A 21229-nucleotide genomic window follows, 5' to 3' on the forward strand; every position below is an offset into this window, starting at 1 on the left:
CTTATATTTTCTGTATGTAGTATTTTTTGCTGTACTTAATTTTTTTAGGTTCATTTTTGATCTTTTTAGTGGCAACTTATAGGTGTCTTATTATTTTAAATAGTAAAAGGATCACATGATGAGGTAAACCCAGGAATATTAAAATATAATAATGGTTTGTTTCCTTACCACATGTCTATGGCATTTTCTGCATAGTCCCATTTGAATAAATTACACTTGTCCAGTGATTCTGACATTGATGGGAACACCTTTTTCATTATCTCTAGAATCTACACCATGAATTGTCAAACTAATAGAATAAGCTTATCTGCGAAAAAATCTAAACCTCCCAAACACTTCCTAGTTCATTTCACAAATATACGTAGTATCAATTCTAATTTCAACGATGTCCATTTCCACTTACAGTCTACCAATCCCTATATACTTTTTCTGACAGAATCTCAGTTATCGGTTGATTCAACTACTGCTCATCTCAGTTGCCCAAATTATTCGCTGTATGATTCCTTTTGCCTCAAAGGTGGTATTTGTGCATATGTCCGTTCCAATATTCCCTGTCAGAGACTTGGTAATTTGGAATCTCCTCTTTTCGATCTTCTTTGGTTTAAAATCTCTCTACCTCATTCTTTCAAATTCATCCGTTTATACTGTTCTTCCAACTCCACTAATCACTTGGATCTCTTTGACTTTCTCCAGTCCAACTTTCCTAACAGTGAGGTAATTTTCCTTGGCGATTTTAATGTTCACAACTCCAGCTGGCTTCTGTTTTCTAGTCACACTGACCCAGCTGGCCGAGGTGCTGAGGCTTTTACAATTACTAATGACCCTGCACAGATTGTTCATTTACCTACAAGAATAGGGGACAGTCCTAACCATACAGCCAACACGCTTGATCTTTTTCTCACAAACAACTCTTCTAAGTACACGGTCGAAGTGAGTGGTCCTTTAGGCACTTCAGATCACAACTTGGTGATTGTCTCTTCTCCAATGGAGCCTTTATCTCGTGGCTATTCCCAACCTTGTGTTGTTTGGAAATTCAAGAATGCAAAATGGGATGACCTGCGAGATTTCTTTTCTTTGGTTGGATTACTGTTTCAAAACTTCTGATGTCAATGTTTGCTCAGTTTGTGCCAATGAAATTGTTCTTTGTAGGAATGGAATCCTTTATCCCACACTCCACTTTAAAATCTCGTCTTTATTCTTAGTTTTCCAATAAATGTGCTAAGGCTGTTCAAGAGAAGAATGTTACATATCATAATTGGCTTGTTTCCAATTCTTCAGTTTCATTTTCTGCCTACACCAAAGCTCGCAACAATTATAAAGCAGTTGTTAACCAGTCCAAACTAGATTTTGATCAGGCTAAGATTAGAAAACTTGCTTCTTGCCCAAATGGTAGCTGAGCATTCTGGTCTCTTGCTAAAGCTATTGACTGCAACTTTTACCTATCTCTGCTCCCACTTCTGTCAAAAGCAGATGGTTCTGTTGTCACTTCAGCCAAGAGTAAAGTTGACCTGCTAGCATCCCATTTTTCTTCCAACTCATGTAGTAATGATCTTGGTAAAACACCTCCCACCATTCCCAACAGGCTCCATTCAATGCCTGTGGTGGTCTTCCGTCAAAAGAATGTCAGAAGGATCTTGATACTAAGAAAGCTCCAGGTCCCGATGGTATTTCTCCACTTGTTCTCAAAACCTGTGCTCCTGAACTTACTCCTATTATTTTCTGCCTTTTTTCACTTTCTTATTCCAAAGGTGTTTTTCTTTCTGCTTGGAAATTTGCTCATATACAGCCAGTTCCTAAAAAAGGGTGACAAATCCCTTCCATCCAGTTATCATCCCATTGCAATTACTTGTACTCTTTCTAAAGTAATGGCGAAATCAATTAACCCCCAACTCTTAAACTACCTAGAAACGTTCTGGCTTATGTTACCCATTTATGGACAAATTCAATGGAAAAGTTCGGTGATACACAAGCAGTTGCTCTTGAGATCTTAAAGGCTTTCGATCGTGTTTGGCATAAAGGTCTTCTAAACAAGCTTCCATCTTATGATTTGCCAGCTGTTTTTTTTGTAATTGGTTATCCAGTTTTCTCTCTGATCGCTCACTGAAGGTGATGGTAGATGGGTCTCTGTCTTCTAACTTCTCCACTAATGCCGGTGTCCCCCAAGGTTCAGTTCTTTCCCCCACTCTTTTCCTCTTGTATTTTAATGACCTTCCATTGACTGGAAATCCTATCCATAGTTTTGCCGATGGTAGCACGTTGCATTCAACTTTCCGTTTTGAGAAACCTTGCCCTGCACAATCAGCTTCAATTTCTCAAATATCTGCTACCAATTCCTTAAATGCTGATCTCCAGATAATTCTCCAGTGAGGCAAAGACAACTTAGTTGATTTCAATCCTTTTAAAACTCAGTCTTGTCTTATATCTTGCAAAAAGGATTCTTCTGCTCCTTTATATGCTTATCTTTGGTGACACTCCGATTTCTAGGTAAAATGATATATCTCTTTTGGGGATTATCTTACTTCTAATCTCTCTTTGCAAAAGCACATTATAAATATTGCTTCCTCTTTCATCTAAAAAACTTGGTTTTCACTTTTGCTTTCGGCATTACTTATGTTCACTCTGTACAAATTGCAAATCTGCTGTACCATGGAATATTGTTCCCACATCTGGGATGCGCCTCCGTAGCCAGGTGGGAAGGAGCAGCACCGCATAGCACACGCTTATTGATTAGACCGGGTTTCGAGCCTGTCACCACCAAATACGGAGGATGCAGAAAGGTCAGGGAATGACCACCGCATATCCCGGAGCAATATGGCCTTAGTTGCTAATGCTCCTAAAAACCAAATAACAACATCATCATCTGGGGTGGTGCCCTTAAAACCTCTCTCAGGCTCTTAGATTCCATTCAGAAGAGGGCAGTTAGGTTAATTAATGACTCATCTCTAACAGTCTCTCTCCACTCACTGTCTCATAGACGTATTGTGTTTGCTGCATGGCTTTTCTACAGATACTTACATGGGCACTGTTCTTCTGAATTGGCTTCTATAATTCCTGCTCTCTCCTCTCTCTCTCTCTCTCTCTCTCTCTCTCTCTCTCTCTCTCTCTCTCTCTCTCTCTCTCTCTCTCTCTTTCAAAACAGTCCGAACACGTGCTGCCACCAGCCAACATCCATTTTCTGTCCAACTTAACTCACAGAACCAACTTTTCATCTTCTTCGTGTATTCATTCAACTGCCGTTTTCTGGAACAACCTTCCTTCATACGTGTTTCCTGAAAATTACAATTTACAGAAGTTCAAGTCCAATGTCAACAAATATCTTCTCTTGTCTTCTCAACCTCCAACCCAAGCACCGTACTAAGTACTATAGGTTCTAATACCTCTCGTGTTTGGGGTTTTCATAAAAAAAAAAAAAAAGCTCTTGCAGTCCTTTTTGATTTTTGTAGACCGTCAAAATGTCATTAAATCTCTTCCCTCTGAATTTGAATTTTAGTCTTAGAAATAAAAAAGAGAGAACAAGATCTAAAGAGAATGGAAAATAGGGGACTAAGACAATGTTATTCTTGAAATCATAGGAAAATAGACCTAGAATGAATGATGGGAGGACCAGGGCAGATGGCTTTTCTGCTGGAAAGACTGCTACTGCTGCTTCCATTTTGGATCATATCCATAAATCCCTCTCATTGCCTATGACAGTCCTTTAAAAGAAAGGCAGGATCATCTTGAATATGTACTTGAAGACCTTAATAAGTACATTTGGTCATCAATTAGCACCCATGGCACAAATTTTTCCATGATCTGTTGTATATTTAGTTTTTCTTCAAAATGTATTGGCAGGTTTCATTAAAGTTTGGCTCCTCCTTCAAGTTATCAATGGTGAGATGCCTGTTTGGTGAATTAGCAAGTTAATTCACAAAACAGGGGCACTTGCCATTAGTTCAATCTAATTTTGGACAAAGTCAAAATAAAAACAAATTAATATTTGGAAGTATTTATGTAGAAAGTCTTCTAAACAGTTACTAATTCTGGACAAGTCACTCTGCTATGTGATATTAACCTGCTCTTGTAAGAGCAATGATCCTAGTCTTATACACTCTTATCCCTGTCACACATCTAATTTCTGCTGCATCAGTTTTCCACATATGGAAACTTCTGAATTAACTTCTCCTGTTTCTTTCAAACTTCCTAACATGCCTGAACTAGTGAGCATTCCAAATTCACTGGAGTATCTTTTTTTTTTTTTTCTTTTTTTTTAATTTATTCCTTTTATTTTTATTCTTTGGAACAAACTTCATACTTTTTTTTTCTGAAAATAGACTACAGAATTCAAATTCAACTTCAAGCATCTTCTGAAGTCATATTATATTGCCATATCATAGATTCCAATAACCCTTTGTTTTGGAGTTATATAAAGAAAAAAAATTATACTACGCTTAAAGGCTTATTAATTTTAACCATAATACAAATTTATAAGAAGAAATTAGTAGCTAGAAAGTAAGCTTGGTAAGTAAGTATTTTAGCAATTTTGGATGATGTGAACTGTTTGGGGGTGACTCAGGTACAATATTTCCTAATATTCTTCTTAAGATGTAGAATATTTTCAAAATTTTTTTGTTTGTTCATTTGTTTAAAAACCAACTGTTACTTTTTTTTTAACAAATAGATATTTATTTAAAGTATACCCAGTATAAAATAAAACTAATTTATTTAAAACTAAATAAAACTTTTCTAATTGTTTATACTGGGTATACTTTAAATAAATATCTATTTGTTAAACTATGGACCCCAGTACTCCAGGCCCATTTGTCACTACTTTTTTTTTTTTTTTTTTTTTCTTTCAACATTTAAGGTTCCTGCTTTGGAGACAAAGGATGGTCACACCATATTTGAAAGTAATGCAATAGCATATTATGGTAAGATATTTTACTTGATACTCTGAAACATCAACAAATTAGCTTTTATTTTAAACATATTGTATAAAGTTTTTAATGAAGGTTTAGTGAAAGATTTTAGTTCTCATTAGTAACTGACATTTTATTATCTGTGAATTGTTGTGTATTTGAGCTATTTTCAAATAAACAGCTTTTCCTTCAAAGAGGAGTATATTGTTAAAACTGTCTGAAGATTCTTCTTTTTGCCATATTAGAACAGAAAGGAATGAAACGCTTCTATGAACAGTTCTCTTATCTGCATAAATTCATATCTTTCACATTGGATATGTACCTAATTTTATTTATTTTTAAATTTCTGTACATTGAATTTTAAACATGTGGATCTATCTATCTCTTTAGTCAGGTGTTTTTGCCAGACCTTTTTTTTTTTTTTTTTTTTTCCCCTCCAAATTATTACTATAAAAGCCCAATTATTTTTGTGAATCATACTTGGCGCTATGCCAAATGTTTTGCAACATTAGGAACTTTTCTAATTGTTTATATCCTGTTACAATGCAAATATGGGGGCCATGTTGCAGCAACATGTTTGTTAGTTTGCAACATTCAAACAGCGATTTTGCACTTGGTTAGCATGCAGGTTAATCATATATAATGCCTCTAATATAGATTTAAGTGATATTATTGTCAATATACTGTAAATTTTTATAATTATTTCAAAGCATTAGTGCTTATATGATAGCATTTGCTTGTTCATCTTTAAGTATTCTTAAGCATATTTCTATGCTTTGCATATGAATTTTATACCTTTTTCAATACAATTTCATATGATAAAACATGATTAGTGTTGCTTAAAGCATGAAAGTCCAAGAAGCTGACAGTTCAGACAAAAATTTCAGACAGAGCAGAACTTCAGTAGCATTGTATCATTTGCCCTTGCAGTAGATCGTGTTCTCTGCTACATGGCAGATCCGTGACAGTCAAAACCTGATAACCTCTCCTTCAGCCCACAATACCCTTCAACCTCATTAAGTTATCCAGTATTCCAGTTCTTCCTCTTCTCAATATTTTGCCCATAACTTCCCTTCAATTACATCTCTTAAGAAGCTAGCTCCCCTTGGTATATGTCCAATCTAATTTTTCCCTCCCTTCCTTACAGCTTTCACCATGCTTTGATTTTCTCCTACTGTGAAAGCTAGATGGCAGGAAAGGTGGCATGCCTCTGCTAAAGGGTGCAGTTACCAAGGAATTTGTACCTTCAGTTATATTTGTAAATAAGAACACTATAAAATGGTTCATGCCCAGTTTATGCACAAATTATATTTTAACATAATTTTAAATTAGCATATTTTAATTTGCCACCCTCTGATTTGGGTCTGTGGCCAATTAGAAAACTGGCATTCCACATTGTATTTGTGTAAATTTTATGATAATTTTGTAACTCAACTTTTCTGAATAACAGGAACTATCCAAATTGGTCAGGAAATCAAATTTTTAGAAAATGCCAACAACTTTCAGGTGCTTCAAAATTACGTGAAAGCAGTGTTTGAACGGAGGAAAAGATTAGTTGCTGCTCACAGTTTAACTAGCAGTCCTGATAATTAATCTTTTAAGTACAGGTTACCCTTGTATAACACGGTAATTAGGTTTCTATAAAATCTCGTGTAGTGCGAAACTGTGTTATGCGGGACTAAGAACCAGTAAAAAAAGGGGGGGTTATGCTCCAAAAGCTAACAAAAATACACCATTTTTTTATAACTATTAGAAACTTAATTTTTATTAAAAATACAGGTAGTTCCAACTTTGAGTTAATTCGTTCCTAGTGCACACTCATAAAGTGGGAATTTATTTCTCATAGACATTATGTTAAAAATAGGAGTTATATTCTCAACAATGAAATTAGTTAGCGAATTAGTTTGTTTAAACAATGATTGATTTATCCAAAGAAATGAAAACGTAACCTGTAAAATCAAGCAAATTATAATAATAAAGAAATTATTTATGACTTACAAATGTTAAAGAATATTTATTCTTCATCATTGACTAAATGCACACTCGTTGATCACTCATTATTGGCTCGGCACTCATTGGTTTGTTGCTCAAGGGGTCATCTTTGGAAATGCTTCAAGAGGCATTTGCTTCAAGTGTTGAAAAATTAGATACAACATATTAGCAGGGTTTTCCCTGCACAAAAGCTCAAAAGTACCTCGTCATACCTTTGCTGCAATTCTCTGTGTTAGAGCAAAACTGATTACTGTGTTGTGCGAGGTTACCGCAATTTATCAGTTATGTTAGAGTGAAACTGCCCACCAAATACGGAAGATGTGGAAAGGTCAGAGAATGACCACCGCATATCCCCGGAGCAATATGTCCTTAGTTGCTAATGCTGCTAAAAACCAAAATAACAAACAATAACAAACAAGAGCAAAACTGAGTACCATGTTTTGCGAGGATTGCTGCAATTTATCAGTTGTTAGAGCAAAACTGTATTATATGAGGGGGGGGGGTGCCTGTACATATTTATTCTTTTAATTTTAATCAGCTGTTGTTAAATCTCAATATTAATGCCTCCTTGTAATGTATTTTTGTGTTATGACTATTTATGTACTTTCATGGCTTCTTGAAGCCAAAAAAACTTTCTAGTTAAGAATTACTTATTTTTAAGATTATTGTAACATAAAAGTCATCTATTTCTTGAGTTTTATTGATTAATACCATACTAAATTTGTAGAAATTGCATAAGTCAACACCTGTAAGTTTTTTCACTTCTGACCTTTGAACTATTTTTACTCAAAACCTATGAACTTTTAAACATTTTGCTGTTGACTTTGACTTACTAACTGGTTAGTGAGTCAAACTATATGAATCTATTGTGAAAGACGTCACAAAAGTGTAAATTTGCTATGAATATTTCTAGTTTGTGTATATTATCTTAACTTGTACTATTTTTTCAGTTCTCTCTCTCATTGTTTTTTTTTATTATTATTAATTTTTTTTTTTTGTTGGTACCCTAGTTTGGGCAACTATGGGTACCGGATTTTTTCTGCCATCCACTGGCATAGCACTACCTCCAGTGGGTGTGGGATTTTGTCCTTTAGAGCAGCAGACAATGATTATAGTATCTGAGATCCCACAATTCACACTTAATTTTTGCCCACCTCATGGTATAGATGGGGCAGGCATTCCAGATGATTGCCTTCCTGGTGGCAAAGTGGCCAGAAACAACTAATCAACACACATACTGTGCAAACATAACATTACACATTTTACAGAGATATGTATTCATCACAGTGTATCAAGGCAGAGTTGAATTGAAGTTCTGCAGCTGCTTTACATAAGGTACTATACATGTCTACATTAGAATCATTCAAAATTTAAATTAGTTTAGCTTTTGGGCATGTGTTAGTTATTGTAATTAACCTTTCATTTAGCTTTCAGTAAAGTAATCAGTAAATCTCAAATGAGATCATTTTTCTCATAACATGTTTTTCATGTTGCATGTTACATATTCAAATGCATTACATCACAAAAAAATGCATGACCTGTTTGTTGAATTGGGTGTTGTGTATGTTTGCAATAACCATGAAGTTAACATTCTTCTTGTCCCAGAATATATGCAAACCTTTTTAAAAGTCATTTGATCACAATTAATAAGAATTAATAATTTGTTTATGGTTATATATATTAATATCTATAAAGTACTTTCCAGATAATAGAGATTTTGGTGAATGTAAAGAATGTTTATTAACTTGTATTATTATATATGTTTTACTGAATAATAAAAACAGCTTTTGTCTGTCTGAATATATGCAAACCTTTTTAAAAGTCATTTGATCACAATTAATAAGAATTAATAATTTGTTTATGGTTATATATATTAATATCTATAAAGTACTTTCCAGATAATAGAGATTTTGGTGAATGTAAAGAATGTTTATTAACTTGTATTATTATATATGTTTTACTGAATAATAAAAACAGCTTTTGTCTGTCATACCAGCACAGTTGGTTAAAGGATTTATTCAGTACTCCTTTTCCTCCTCCTACGGCAGCCTAATAATTATTATTAGGTGTGTAACACATAAGGAGGGACATTAATTGGCTTTATAAGCCAAATAAATTCCCAAATAAATTATGGTGCTATAAAGCCAAACATACCATGTTTTTCAGGCCATAAGATACACCTTTTTCGCTCTGAAAAACATTGCCTAAATTTACCACATTATAAGTCTGTAGGTACACTAGATATATTCAGTGATGTTTTTATCTCTAGCTATGGTTAGAGAAAGTATGGTCAAAACATCTAGGTGGCCTTCTGAAAAAAGCTAGCTCTTTTAGTTTTTGACAAAACGAGATCACAGAACAGGTAAAAAGGATGGATGGCAAATTAAACATGTAGTTAGCTGTGATTCAAGGAGACCATAGCCAGTTGTGGTCATTGGATATTTCAATTAACAAATCATTTCTTAACTTTTTTGTCCACCCACTTCACCTCTCCTATTCTAATTTCAAAAAATTGTAAGTGAAATACATGATTAGAAAATTCAATTTTGAAAAGAACTTGGTGTGGGCAGATCACACTTTTACTTCAGATATGTGGAATTAGCAATGATGATGATACTGAAAATGATGCATGCATTCATTTATAGTAGTCAACAGTTATACTGACTTATATTTATTCAGTAATTAAAATTAAATAGGAATATTCATAGAAGCATGTATTGTGCAAATCTTATTTCCAGGTACCTGCTAATGGGATTGATATTTATTTGATATCTTGAATTTTGGAAAGGACTTATTTTATTACTAGTTAGATTCATTAATTTTTAAATATATCCTAATTCATCGGAATCTAATGATATACAAAGGGTACTAGGAAAGTTTTGCAATATGACGCAACAATGAATCACAGGAAGCTGCTTGTTGCTGCATGTTGAGACATGTTCATACGTGCATAGTAGCCGCCGCGCCAAGTCGATGGGCTCAGTTATTTATTAGTAGTGAGAGTGTAAAGTGCTTGCGATGGCATCGTGGTCACGAAATGAGTTAAGGACAGTTTTGCAGTATAATTTCGTGCGTGGTTTAACCATAGACCAGTGCTTAGAAGAAATGACTCTTGCACTAGATGATGATTGTCCACATCGTACAACGATATTCAGGTGGTATAGAGAATTACAAAGGGGAAATTTCACTCTGGAGGATTCTGAGAGGCCGGGAAGGCCACGAACGTCAGTTACGGAGGAAAACGTTACTGCTGTGAGGAAAATGCTTGATGAAAACAGGCGAGTGACCTACCAACAGATAGAGGATACTTTGGGCCTAAATGCACCAGCAATTTGTTCGATTCTGCAAGATCATTTGCACGTGAAGAAACTTTGTTCTCTCTGGGTGCCGCATCAACTGACTGAAGAGCAGATGACACGACGTGTGACTTGGTGCCGGGAGATGTTAAAAAAGTTTGATAAGGGACAATCTCGGTATGTGAACAACATCGTGACAGGTGACGAGACTTGGCTGTACTATTACGATTTGCCGACCAAGGCTCAAAACAAAGTTTGGGTCTTTGATGATGACGACACACCCGTAATTGTCAGAAAATCCCGATCTGTAAAGAAGAAAATGATAGCTGTATTTTTCAAATCGAGTGGAATTGTGGAACGTGTCGTTTTGGACACGCAGAAGACAGTCACAGCTAAGTGGTATACTGAACAATGCCTGCCTAAAGTCATTGGATCTATGAAGAACCTGCGGCAAAGTCAAGAATGGACACCTGGTACCTCCATCACGATAATGCTCCAGCTCACCGCGCCAAAGCCTGCACCGAATATTTGACCACGACAGGACTGAAACTTCTCGAGCACCCTCCCTACAGTCCAGACCTTGCTCCCTGCGACTTTGCACTGTTCCCGCATGTGAAAATGAAGCTAAAAGGGAGGCGGTTTTCCAGTGATGAGGACCTTCTACGGGCTTGGGACAACGAGTGTGCTTTACTCCCTAGTGAAACTTGGCAGAACTGGTTTAAAGATTGGTTTCGGAGGATGGAGAGGTGTATTGAATGTAGAGGAAATTACTTTGAAAAAATTAAATAAACAAAGCTGTATTGCAAAACTTTCCTAGTACCCTTTGTATAGAAACTTTAATGCAGTTGTGTATTGTGTAATAACCAACATCCTATATTAGTTTTTTTATTATTATTTATTCATTTCAGTAATATTTAAGTAGCATATATAAATCAAAGGGTGTAATAATAATGCAGGTAATACATTAAATTGATTCTTTGTGGTTTTCGGTTCCTTAATTGGTTTAATTTGGGTTCCTTAATTGATTCTGACTGATTTAAAAATCTAGATTTATTTGGTTGATGGCAAAGAAACTAGCAAGCCCTGATAGCCTCTGTTTGCTAATGTTTTTCTGAATGATGTGAAATTATGCATAGTCTGTAAATTAAATTTTCCATGTGTATTGGTTACTATAGTAACCCCATGATTACTGCCAATTTCCATGATTTACTTCTCACTTGATTAGTCATACTCTGATTTTAAAAGCCAAATCTACTTTTAAAAGAAGTTGGCATGGTATGTATTGTATTCTGTCCTCTCCTCTAACTGAAATCATGGATAGGTTTCAAGTGTGCCTGCTCGTTCTGAATTCCCTTCCCCTCCTCCCCACACAAAAGTTGGTTAAGATATATTGACAACATTCTGATCCTTTGGAACCATGACATGAGTAATTTATGTTATTACTGGAAGATTTTTGTATAGTAAGTTTTTATTTCCATTTTTGTTGGACTTCATTTTTGTCTGCTTTATTTTCATTTGGTTTAGGTGTAGATATTGATGCAGGCCTGATAATAATTAGTGCAAAGAACAGTATATACCGTGCAAAACGTATTAGATCACATGCTCATGTACATTCAGTGATCGATGAATTGTGACCGCCTTATCCACATAGCTGTATAAAATGCTGAACAGTTTCCTGTGCTAGAGCAGTGGTAATTTACATCTGGTTGTGCAAATCAAAGTGATAAAATAGCAGTTATGGGATGTAGTAAAAATATCATGGAGTTTCAAAGGGGCATGGCTGCTGGAGCTCATGCATCAGATGCTTCCATATTGGAATTGACTTGTCTTGTCAGTTGCTCATGGCCCACTGTGGTTAAGGTGTACAAAGAATGGTGTTGAATTTGTCAAATCACCTTCCGTAGACAGAACTGTAAAGGATCATGCAAAGTTCATGGTGGGTGAAGGGTGCAGCGTGTTGTATGAGCTCAACATAAGGTCATTGTGCAACAGTTGAAATTGCAATATATGGGGAGTGCAAGAACAATATCCTAAATGATGATGTGCTTAGACGTATAGAGTTCCACGACAGATGACTGAACAGACATCCTCTCCTTGCCACTGATCATTGTCGATGGTGCCAACAACATGCTGGTTGAATGCTGAAGGACTGGAAACGTGTGCTTGTCGGATGAGTCCAAATACCCCTCGTACAACATGGGTGCATGGTTCCCACTATCCAGGTGGTAGTTGCTTAATATGAGGCACATTTACATGTAGGCATTCTCAATCTTATTATGGAAAAAGATGTGCCCTTTCAAGGATTAATACCTACTGCTATAATAAGCATAGTATGTCCTTACCTTATATGATAAATGCATTCCTGAAAAATACTGTATAAAAATGAAAACATACCTGAATATAACCCATTAGAATATAATACTAATGGGTTATATTCAGGGGGGGTATGTATTAGCAAACCCAAATGCTTAAATAACATTCAAAGTACTTTTTCAGAAGAAAATGTAGAACAGAATGTTTAATCAAGCCAACCATTTTGTTGTGCATTATCGCGGGAAATCAATTTTCAAATATTTAAATGAATCTACATATTCTTGGGTATCACTGTGTACATAATAAGAAAAAATAAAATAAAAATCCTCTGAAGTTTGGTACAGAACATGCCACTATTTTGTTTCACTCTAATTGGACTATGAAGGGGAGAAAATGCTGATGAAAATAAAAAAATATATAAGTGTATTGTTAAAACTGTATACAGGTAGTTCCCAACTTTACGAGTTAATTCGTTCCTAGCGTGCGCTCGTAAAGTGGGAATTTATTTCCCATAGACATAATGTTAAAAATAGGGATTACGTTCTCAACAATGAAATTAGTTAGCTAATTAGTTTGTTTAAACAATGATTGATTTATCCAAAGAAATGAAAACGTAGTCTGCAAAATCAAGCAAATTATAATAATAAAGAAATTATTTATGACTTACAATGTTAAAGAATATTTATTCTTCATCATCATCGACTAAATGCACACTCGTTGATCACTCATTATTGGCTCAGCACTCATTGGTTTATTGCACAAGGAGTCGTCTTCTTCAGAAATGCTTCAAGAGGCATTTGTTTCCAAGATAATCTTCTCTTTTCTTTATAAATTTCAATAGCATGCATAAGCATTTTTTAACGGAATGCACAAATTGCAAACTAACATGATTTGTGCAGAGTAACAAGTTTACAAAGCTTAAAAAAAATAAAAAGGAATGACGAGAAGGTTCTGAAAATTTATTTGGTTTTTTTTTATACGATTGAAGAGTAAAGGGGAAAACACATTTCACCATAATAACGTAAAAAACCACACAATTCCAGCTATTGATATTTTTGCAAATGCAATAAGATCGAGTTTACTACCCATTTATAATTAGATTGCACTAACAGAAAAGCCCAATTAACTGGAAACTGCAAATTGTTTTTATTGTTTTTTTTTGTAGTGACCTCCAGAAATGTACTCCTCTGCTCACGCTATCGCGCCTCACGAAATTTCTGTTTGAACTGAAAAATGAGCTCCTGAGCTCCTGAAAACATGAGGTGGCCTACAATATCACATGTTATCTTTGTGAATACAGCGAATGACAACAGCATGTCTCTAACCAATACAGCTACAGTAAATGGGAAATATAGCTCTCACACATTTGACATTTTTTAAGCTTCGCGAACTTGTATTGCTGCACAGGTCGCTATGTTCAACTTGGTGCCGAGTTTTGCATTCATGTGGTGTTACTCGCAGATGAAATTGCGCATGAGCCAACACAAAAATCGCATTATACCTTCATTATTCCCTAATATGTCAGTCGTGTTGGATCAAATTCGTGTTGCCAAAATGCGCATTATAGCAGAACTGACTGGACTTTAATTGCTTAGAGAAAGTTCGCTTTTATTCTCAGTTTGTAATTAAATCAATATGCAATAGATAATTTTCTGGTGTGTCTGTTAGACCATGCACTGCCACCTCTAGGTTAAATGAAGCAGTGGCACCTAGTTTGAAGAGCTAATTGCAAGGCTCATCTTTCCAGGTAATAACCCTATATCAATCCTACAGATTCCATTGTTGCATATAAATAATAATTTATATCTTTAAAAGAATTCAAATTAATAAAAGTAATTAAATTTATGTGTTTATAACCTCTGAGATGCCTATAAGTACTGAAATGGCTGTATGGGTAATGGCACATCTTTCAAATAAAAGCAGCAAAACTTCACCTTCTGGAGAAGTGTTTTTATTTGAAGTGCATGTGCAGTACCAAGGCATCTTGGGGTGACTTGCTTCACAGTATGAGGTTAATGTTTTGTTGCAAACGTGCTTTGTGCACAACTGAGGCCTTTGCCAGCTCTTATATAGTAATGTTTTCTTGCCCTCAGTATCCCTGAATTTTTTGTTTTAAATTTCCTTAAGTTTTAAAGGTAATTCACTAATTGTACCTGTCTTTAGGATCCTAAAATTTTATATGGAATTACAAGGAATGTTCCAACATAAATAATTAAAATCATATTTATGACACTATGTTCCACTCACAGAGTGCACCAGCAGACACTTTTTTTCTTTTAAAAAAAGCATTTAAGTTTAAATTGCATTTAAAAAAAATTACTATTTCTAGTTGCATCTAATTCAAAAAATGAATGGCATACAAAATGCACTATGTACCTGCTTTCCTAAAATTTTTGATGTGACTCTGATGTCCATCAGAGTTAAGAGAATATACTGTGTTATAAATTGCAAATAAAAGTGCCCCATGGAAATATATATTTTTTTAAAGTACTGCTATTATAAATATATTTTATTTTTTACAGTGCTTTTGGTATTGACCAGGCAAAAAAACTTGATGTATTTGTACATGGCCATGTTATTAAAAACTCCTGAAAGCTGGAAATGAAAATGCACATTTTCATTAAATGTGCATTTAATGAAAAATGCACATTTTTCATTAAATGCCCTGTGTATTGAGTTCTGGATTTTGTTGCAATGAATGATGGAGTTCTGAAATTTTTAAGCATCTGATGGGCAACTTTTTGTTTATAGTTTTATTTAATTTTAAAAAAATGAAACACAAAAATTTTTTTTATTTAAATATAGCTTTTTATGTTCTTTTCCAGTAAGTAATGAACAGCTAAGAGGGAATACTCTCATTGATCAAGCTCATATTCTTCAGTGGATAAATTTTGCAGATAATGAGATAATTCCAGCTGCATGCACTTGGGTATTTCCATGTCTTGGAATTATGCAGTGTAATAAACAGGTACTGTGGGTCATTAATATATGCATATCTACAGGATTATTAACTAATATTGATTACTTGGTTAGAATAGTAAAAATCTCCATAAAAATATTCCATTATGCTAAATATAATGGAAACTTCTTTGTGGTTGTCTTTGCTAATGTGACCAAATTAATTGTTTGTTGTCTACATTTATTATATCTGAATTTACTGGCTAATTGGAGGGTGACCAAACGAAACCATCTTTGACTTGAAAAAATTTTCTACTTTTTCTTTTCCCATTATTATCTAACTTTTGTAACAAGATTAATTCTGTTTTTTTATAGAATGGACAAATTAAATGAAAAGACAAGTCTTTTCATTGAATTTGCTTTGAATCTCTCAAATTGTAAGGCTATCACTATGAGTTATATTAATACTGTATTATGGTTAAATAACACTTCACTATAAGAGACTTCCATTTGGAAGCTAGGCACTTCTTCAGTGCAACACTTGATGACCCAGTGGTGATTTAATTCACATGGTGAGAGATGCCTAAAAATTAAAAAATTATAAATTTTCCCAATTTGAGATATTACATAAATACTCTTAACCTGTCTGTTGATAATTATTTTTCTGGTGTAGTTTATGTATTTTGAGGATGTGATAAATTGTGTTGGTATTCATCAACCTTTCCATTTCAAGAGCAAAATTTCAATTTGTTCTGTTTCAGGTAGATTTCAGAGGTGTAAAAATAAATAAATAAATAGATTTGAAAATAGAATTAAAATTCGAATAGAATAGAATTAAAAATAGATTTCAGAGACTTAAAAATAGCTTTAGAAGAAGACGACTGGGCCAAATAGTGACAAGGAAGCTTTGTAGCAAAGCTTCATTATGGCCAGGAAGTAATTTTACTGCTTACAGATCGTGCTTCCCCTTTCCTCCTTATAGCAATACTCAGACTCTCCCAGAGGGAGTTAAAATATTGCTGTTGGGCAGGGTGCTGCCAAGGCCATACTTTGATGGATTTGTTATATGCATATCTTGCTTTAAAAAAAAAAAAAAAAAAAAGATTCAGCACTTCATATGAAGTAGGGTCAGAAAGTTCCAAGAGTAAATTTGTATTTAAACAAATACAATATTTACTGATAATTACATGTTAAATTTAGTCCCTTGGAGGTCTCTGTGGGCAATTATATTTGTATGTTTACCTGGCTAGTAAGAGTTGTAATGAATTGCTGAATAATAAATTATTTTTATTGTGGTTTAAAAAGTGTAAGTAATTAGTATTTTTATTTTGTGTTTAATATTAATCTCATTCGCTGCCAACTGTCAATCATTGTTTCTGCTATTCAATTCTTTTCTTGTTATGCTGACAATGTATGCTATATTGTTCTTGCCGTAGTTGATAAAGGAGCACATCACTCCAAAAGCTATTATATGTGACCTGTTTGTATCACTTTTATGCTTTTAATTGCTAAGTTTAACTGTATCATTTTTTTGTTTGTATATTTTAATGAAGTCCTTATTTCTTTAGTTTTGTCAGTTGTGGTAAGATCTATTTTATATGAGGGCTGTTCAATAAAGAACGAACATAATTTTTTTTTCACAACATGCTTTTATTAATCATCCATGTTTTGATGATCCTTTTCAAAGTAGTCCTCACTTGATGAAATGCATGTACTCCAACATTTCTGCCATTCTTCAAAAACAAGGTGGAAGCCATTTTTGTCATGAGGTTGAGAATTGCCTCCAATGTTTTTGCAACTTCTGAAATATAAAATAAAATATTGCAGGGTGCAAGATCAGGGCTGTAGGGCAAGTGACATTAATGCTGGCTAAGTACTCGATAATGGTACGAGCAGCGCTAGGCCTTGCATTGTCATGATGCAGCATCGACCCACCTGCGTACAGATGTGGTCATTTGTAACAAATGTGATCCTGCAACATGTTCAGTACAGTTCTGTAATAAGATTCTATAACAGTCATATGACATGGAACAACATGTTGCTGAACCATTCCTTGAATGTCAAGAAAAGAGATAACCATAACCTTTCCTGCAGAAGCCACAACTTTTGTTTTCTTTTTTCAGTATTGACAATGACATAGACTTCCAAACAGAGCTTTGTTGCTTACACTCTGGGTTGAAATCATGAAGCTGTCTCATCTGCTGTTATCACCTGTGCAAAACCTCACCATCTTCAGTAACCATCCATTGCAGCTTCCTGACAAACCTCCATGCAGACTTGCTGTTGCTACGGTATGAATAGTCTTGAAACCCTTGTGCACAAACACGTGTCACATGGAAAATTGCCATGGAGAATGCCATGTGTGCTTCCTACTGATGTTGAGAATATCAACATCTCAACATCTCTGTCAGCTGCCTTACTGCTATATGGTGATCTTCTCTCATGATTACGGAAGCAGTGTTTATGGTTTCTGTGATGACATACAAAAGTGGTTGGACCTCCAGGACTGCTGATTTTTGTGATCAAATCACCCCTCTAATTCTAAACCACCGTAATTAGAACTGATACTGCTCAACGTTTCATACTTCACCTACCTCTTTTTTTTACATTTCATACTTCACTTACCTCTTTTAACATTTCATACTTCAGCTGATGATTTCTTGAGACAGACAGAAACAAAATTTGAGAGCAGCAAACTGTTCCTTGTTGTGTGTTATGTCCATTGTTACGTAGGTCACACTGTATGCACGAGATCAACTATGCAGTTACCATGTGATGCCGCATGGTTTGGCCTTAAATTCCACAGCTCAGCTAGAAATAGCAAGCAGTACTTTTTTTTTTCCCCTAAACTTCACAGCTGTGTTTAGAATAAGGGGCAAATCTGGCAAACTGGGAATCAGGAAACAAGTTCAGTCAGATTGGCCATTTGCCAAATAAGCATTAGAACTGATACTGCTCAGATGGAGATTTCACCTCAGAGAAAAAACTTTTTACTGCACTTCTGTGATCCTGACTATTTATTAGGTCATGGGATGCTACTCATTAAGAAGATTAGTGCCTCACTGATAATAGACAAAGAATACTCAATTTCTGAATTTTGTTATTTGTATATGAAGCATAAGAGTAACCCAAAAGGATTGGAATCTTTCAGAATGCTTACACAAGTCCGTACTTATTATTGAAAAGGTTGTGTTAAAGAAAATAATAAACCTCATTATTCAAGCAAATGAATGAAATGCATATGTGCTGCCTGATTCGCAGCATGTCAAGCCATTGAAACTTTTGCTTTTACCCTTCAAAAGATGGTATGGTATGTTTTGGTAGGGGAAAATAAATTTTTTTTTTTTTTTAATTAGTGCAATTTCCTCTTGTGGCATCTATATCTTTTGTAGCAGCATAAAATACATTTGAAATCCTCCCTTTTCGGCGTACATATTACATTTATGCATATGTATGCAACCAACAGGAGGTACATTAATTTTGTATGAATTTTGACTTTGATTTGTGGACAATATATTATAGGTTGTCATGTCTGAGAAGTCATACAAAACTATATGTTTTATTTGCCAGCCAGTAAAGTATGAAGTAGTTTAGGGCTCTGTCTTTCTCTTTTAGCCATATACAACGTTTTGAAAATAATATTCAAGGCTCTGATAAATTATACATCCGATATTTAAATTAACTTGTGTTTTATATCTGATACTTTTCATTGAAATAATTCCACCTGGGAAGAATGGATTTACCTCCTTAAAATTTGCATATATATCTGTGACATATATGAATATAAATGATTTATCATGTCAAGCTAAATGGTATAGTAGAACATTAAATAATGTTTCAGTTACTGCCCTAAAACAGGAATCTGCAAATGGTAGTAGGCAAACAAGATAAGTGAATGGCTGCCTGAGTGTGTGATGCCTCTAAATACGCTTAAGGCAACCAGACTTCAGGGGGGGGGATCGGATTATTGGGTTGTCGGTACAATACTGAGATCCCGAATACCGGGATCTGGGATTGTGAGCCTTGTTGTCAGAATGTGGATGATAGCACAGCAAATCACTGTTCTTGTGGATTGTGATGCCCAATTGCCATTATTGCCAACAGTGGTTGGCTGCGGTTGGCAATAATGGGTACAGGAAGGTAGTTGGACAGATTAACAGGTTCTATCATCAGAACAGGAGGATTTTTGGGTCACCATGCATGCATACAGTTGTTCACTAAATCTCAAACATAAATATGATTTATCACTAAGGACTACATGATACTGTTCTTGTCCTCAAGCAGCTCGTCCTTCACCACTGCAGACATGCTGATGACAATGAAATGGTATGTGGCAGTGGAGAGGAAGAGCAGCACCAATTTTCACATTGTCTACTGATTGTGCTCCTGACACAGGCTCAGGCAGGGATGGTATTATGATCTTGAAAATTTGGCAGATTGTGACAGATACGTTTTCTGTTCCTTATCAGCAGATCACATATTTATAGCACTTTCAGATTCCTGATTACAGATATATCATTGGATCTTCTACTGCACAGATCGCATAATTGGTTATGCCATAGTTATACCTGAAAATTTTTTGGATAAAAACATCTATTCTTTCTAGGTAGGGCAGTTTCATTGATGAACAATCTAGTATTGTGTACAGAAAATATTCTTCTGTTAGTGGCCAGTACATATGTCATCATAAATGATTGACTGCAGTATCCAATGAGGAAAAATACAGAATCCTTGCATAAGTTAATTGATTGGGTAAATTTTGGAAATTCATGTTATTTGTCTATGACATATTAGTGGTGGAAAAAAGGTGCAAGAAAGCAAGCTTATAAAGCAACAGCAAAAAGAAAAAGACCTTCCCACATCACCTGTCCATCCCCTCCGACATTTTGTCTAGTTTTCCTTGTATTTATTCAAGGAAAACTAGACCTGCTGATTAAGAACAAACCTACATAAATATATCCTGCAACTATCCTCCCTCAGTTTGAATTTATGCCGCATTATGTGTATAGTGTGAGCAACAGGAAGAATTCCGTCAGCATTGAGCTTGCTCAATCCATTCAAATCCTTAAACACTCAATCAGATCGCCTTACATGTGCCTGATCTCCAGATGCTGTGATTGCAGAACTGTAAGCCTTTCTTGATAAAACCATTTTTTGTTCCCTTCACCAATCTCGTTGCCCTTCTCTGCACCCATTCCAACAGATCTATATCCTTCCTAAAGTGAAGCCTTCATTCAGAATTGTATGAAGTACTTAAGATGTGGCCTAACCATTGCCGTATATACTGGTGTGCAAAATTTTAGGACCAGTCAGGTTTTCTCCTGTAGCTTCTCATAGGAGTGGCCTGGATATGGGAAAATCATACCAAAGGAACCTTGTGAGGTACAGAAATGATGAAGGAAACAAAACGGTATGGAGGGACTTGATTCAAAAATGGCAACATCGCACTAGCTGCCATGATACAGATGCATAACTGCCAAAGATGGAACAAAGGGAAGAGGTGGTTCCTCAGCAAGAGATATGGCCACCCATAATGTCAATGCAGGCTTTGCACCGCCTGTCCATACTTAGAACAATGTTGTTGATAAGTTTCTTGCGGTAACATTGTCCGCAAGAAATTTCTTGCTGTAACATTCCTCTGTCAGCACCATCTTCAGCTGGTGAACATTTTCTAGTGGGTATGAACGTGCCTCTAGGCGTCTCTCCAGAGCATTTTATATGTGTTCAATGGGATTTAGATTGGAGAAATGGGCAGGCCAATCCATACCGAACAATGTCCTCACTTTCCAAAAGCATATCAACAGCTGCAGTGCGATGGGGTGTGGCGTTATC

At 35.2% G+C, this 21229-nt stretch overlaps 1 protein-coding gene across 1 annotated transcript in view; it reads left to right on the top strand.

The window, feature by feature from the left end:
* eEF1gamma (elongation factor 1-gamma) overlaps positions 1-21229 on the top strand; it is a 77871-nt gene that overhangs the window by 24107 nt on the left and 32535 nt on the right. Inside the window, exons 3-4 of the mRNA XM_090376787.1 lie at positions 4847-4910; positions 15325-15467. Of these exons, the coding sequence (XP_090232913.1) occupies positions 4847-4910; positions 15325-15467 (207 nt within the window). The remainder of the gene's footprint in view (positions 1-4846; positions 4911-15324; positions 15468-21229) is intronic.

This window comes from Mastigoproctus giganteus, chromosome 6 (assembly GCF_048544385.1).
Source record: "Mastigoproctus giganteus isolate SK-2022 chromosome 6, ASM4854438v1, whole genome shotgun sequence".
Lineage (NCBI taxonomy): Eukaryota > Metazoa > Arthropoda > Arachnida > Uropygi > Thelyphonidae > Mastigoproctus > Mastigoproctus giganteus.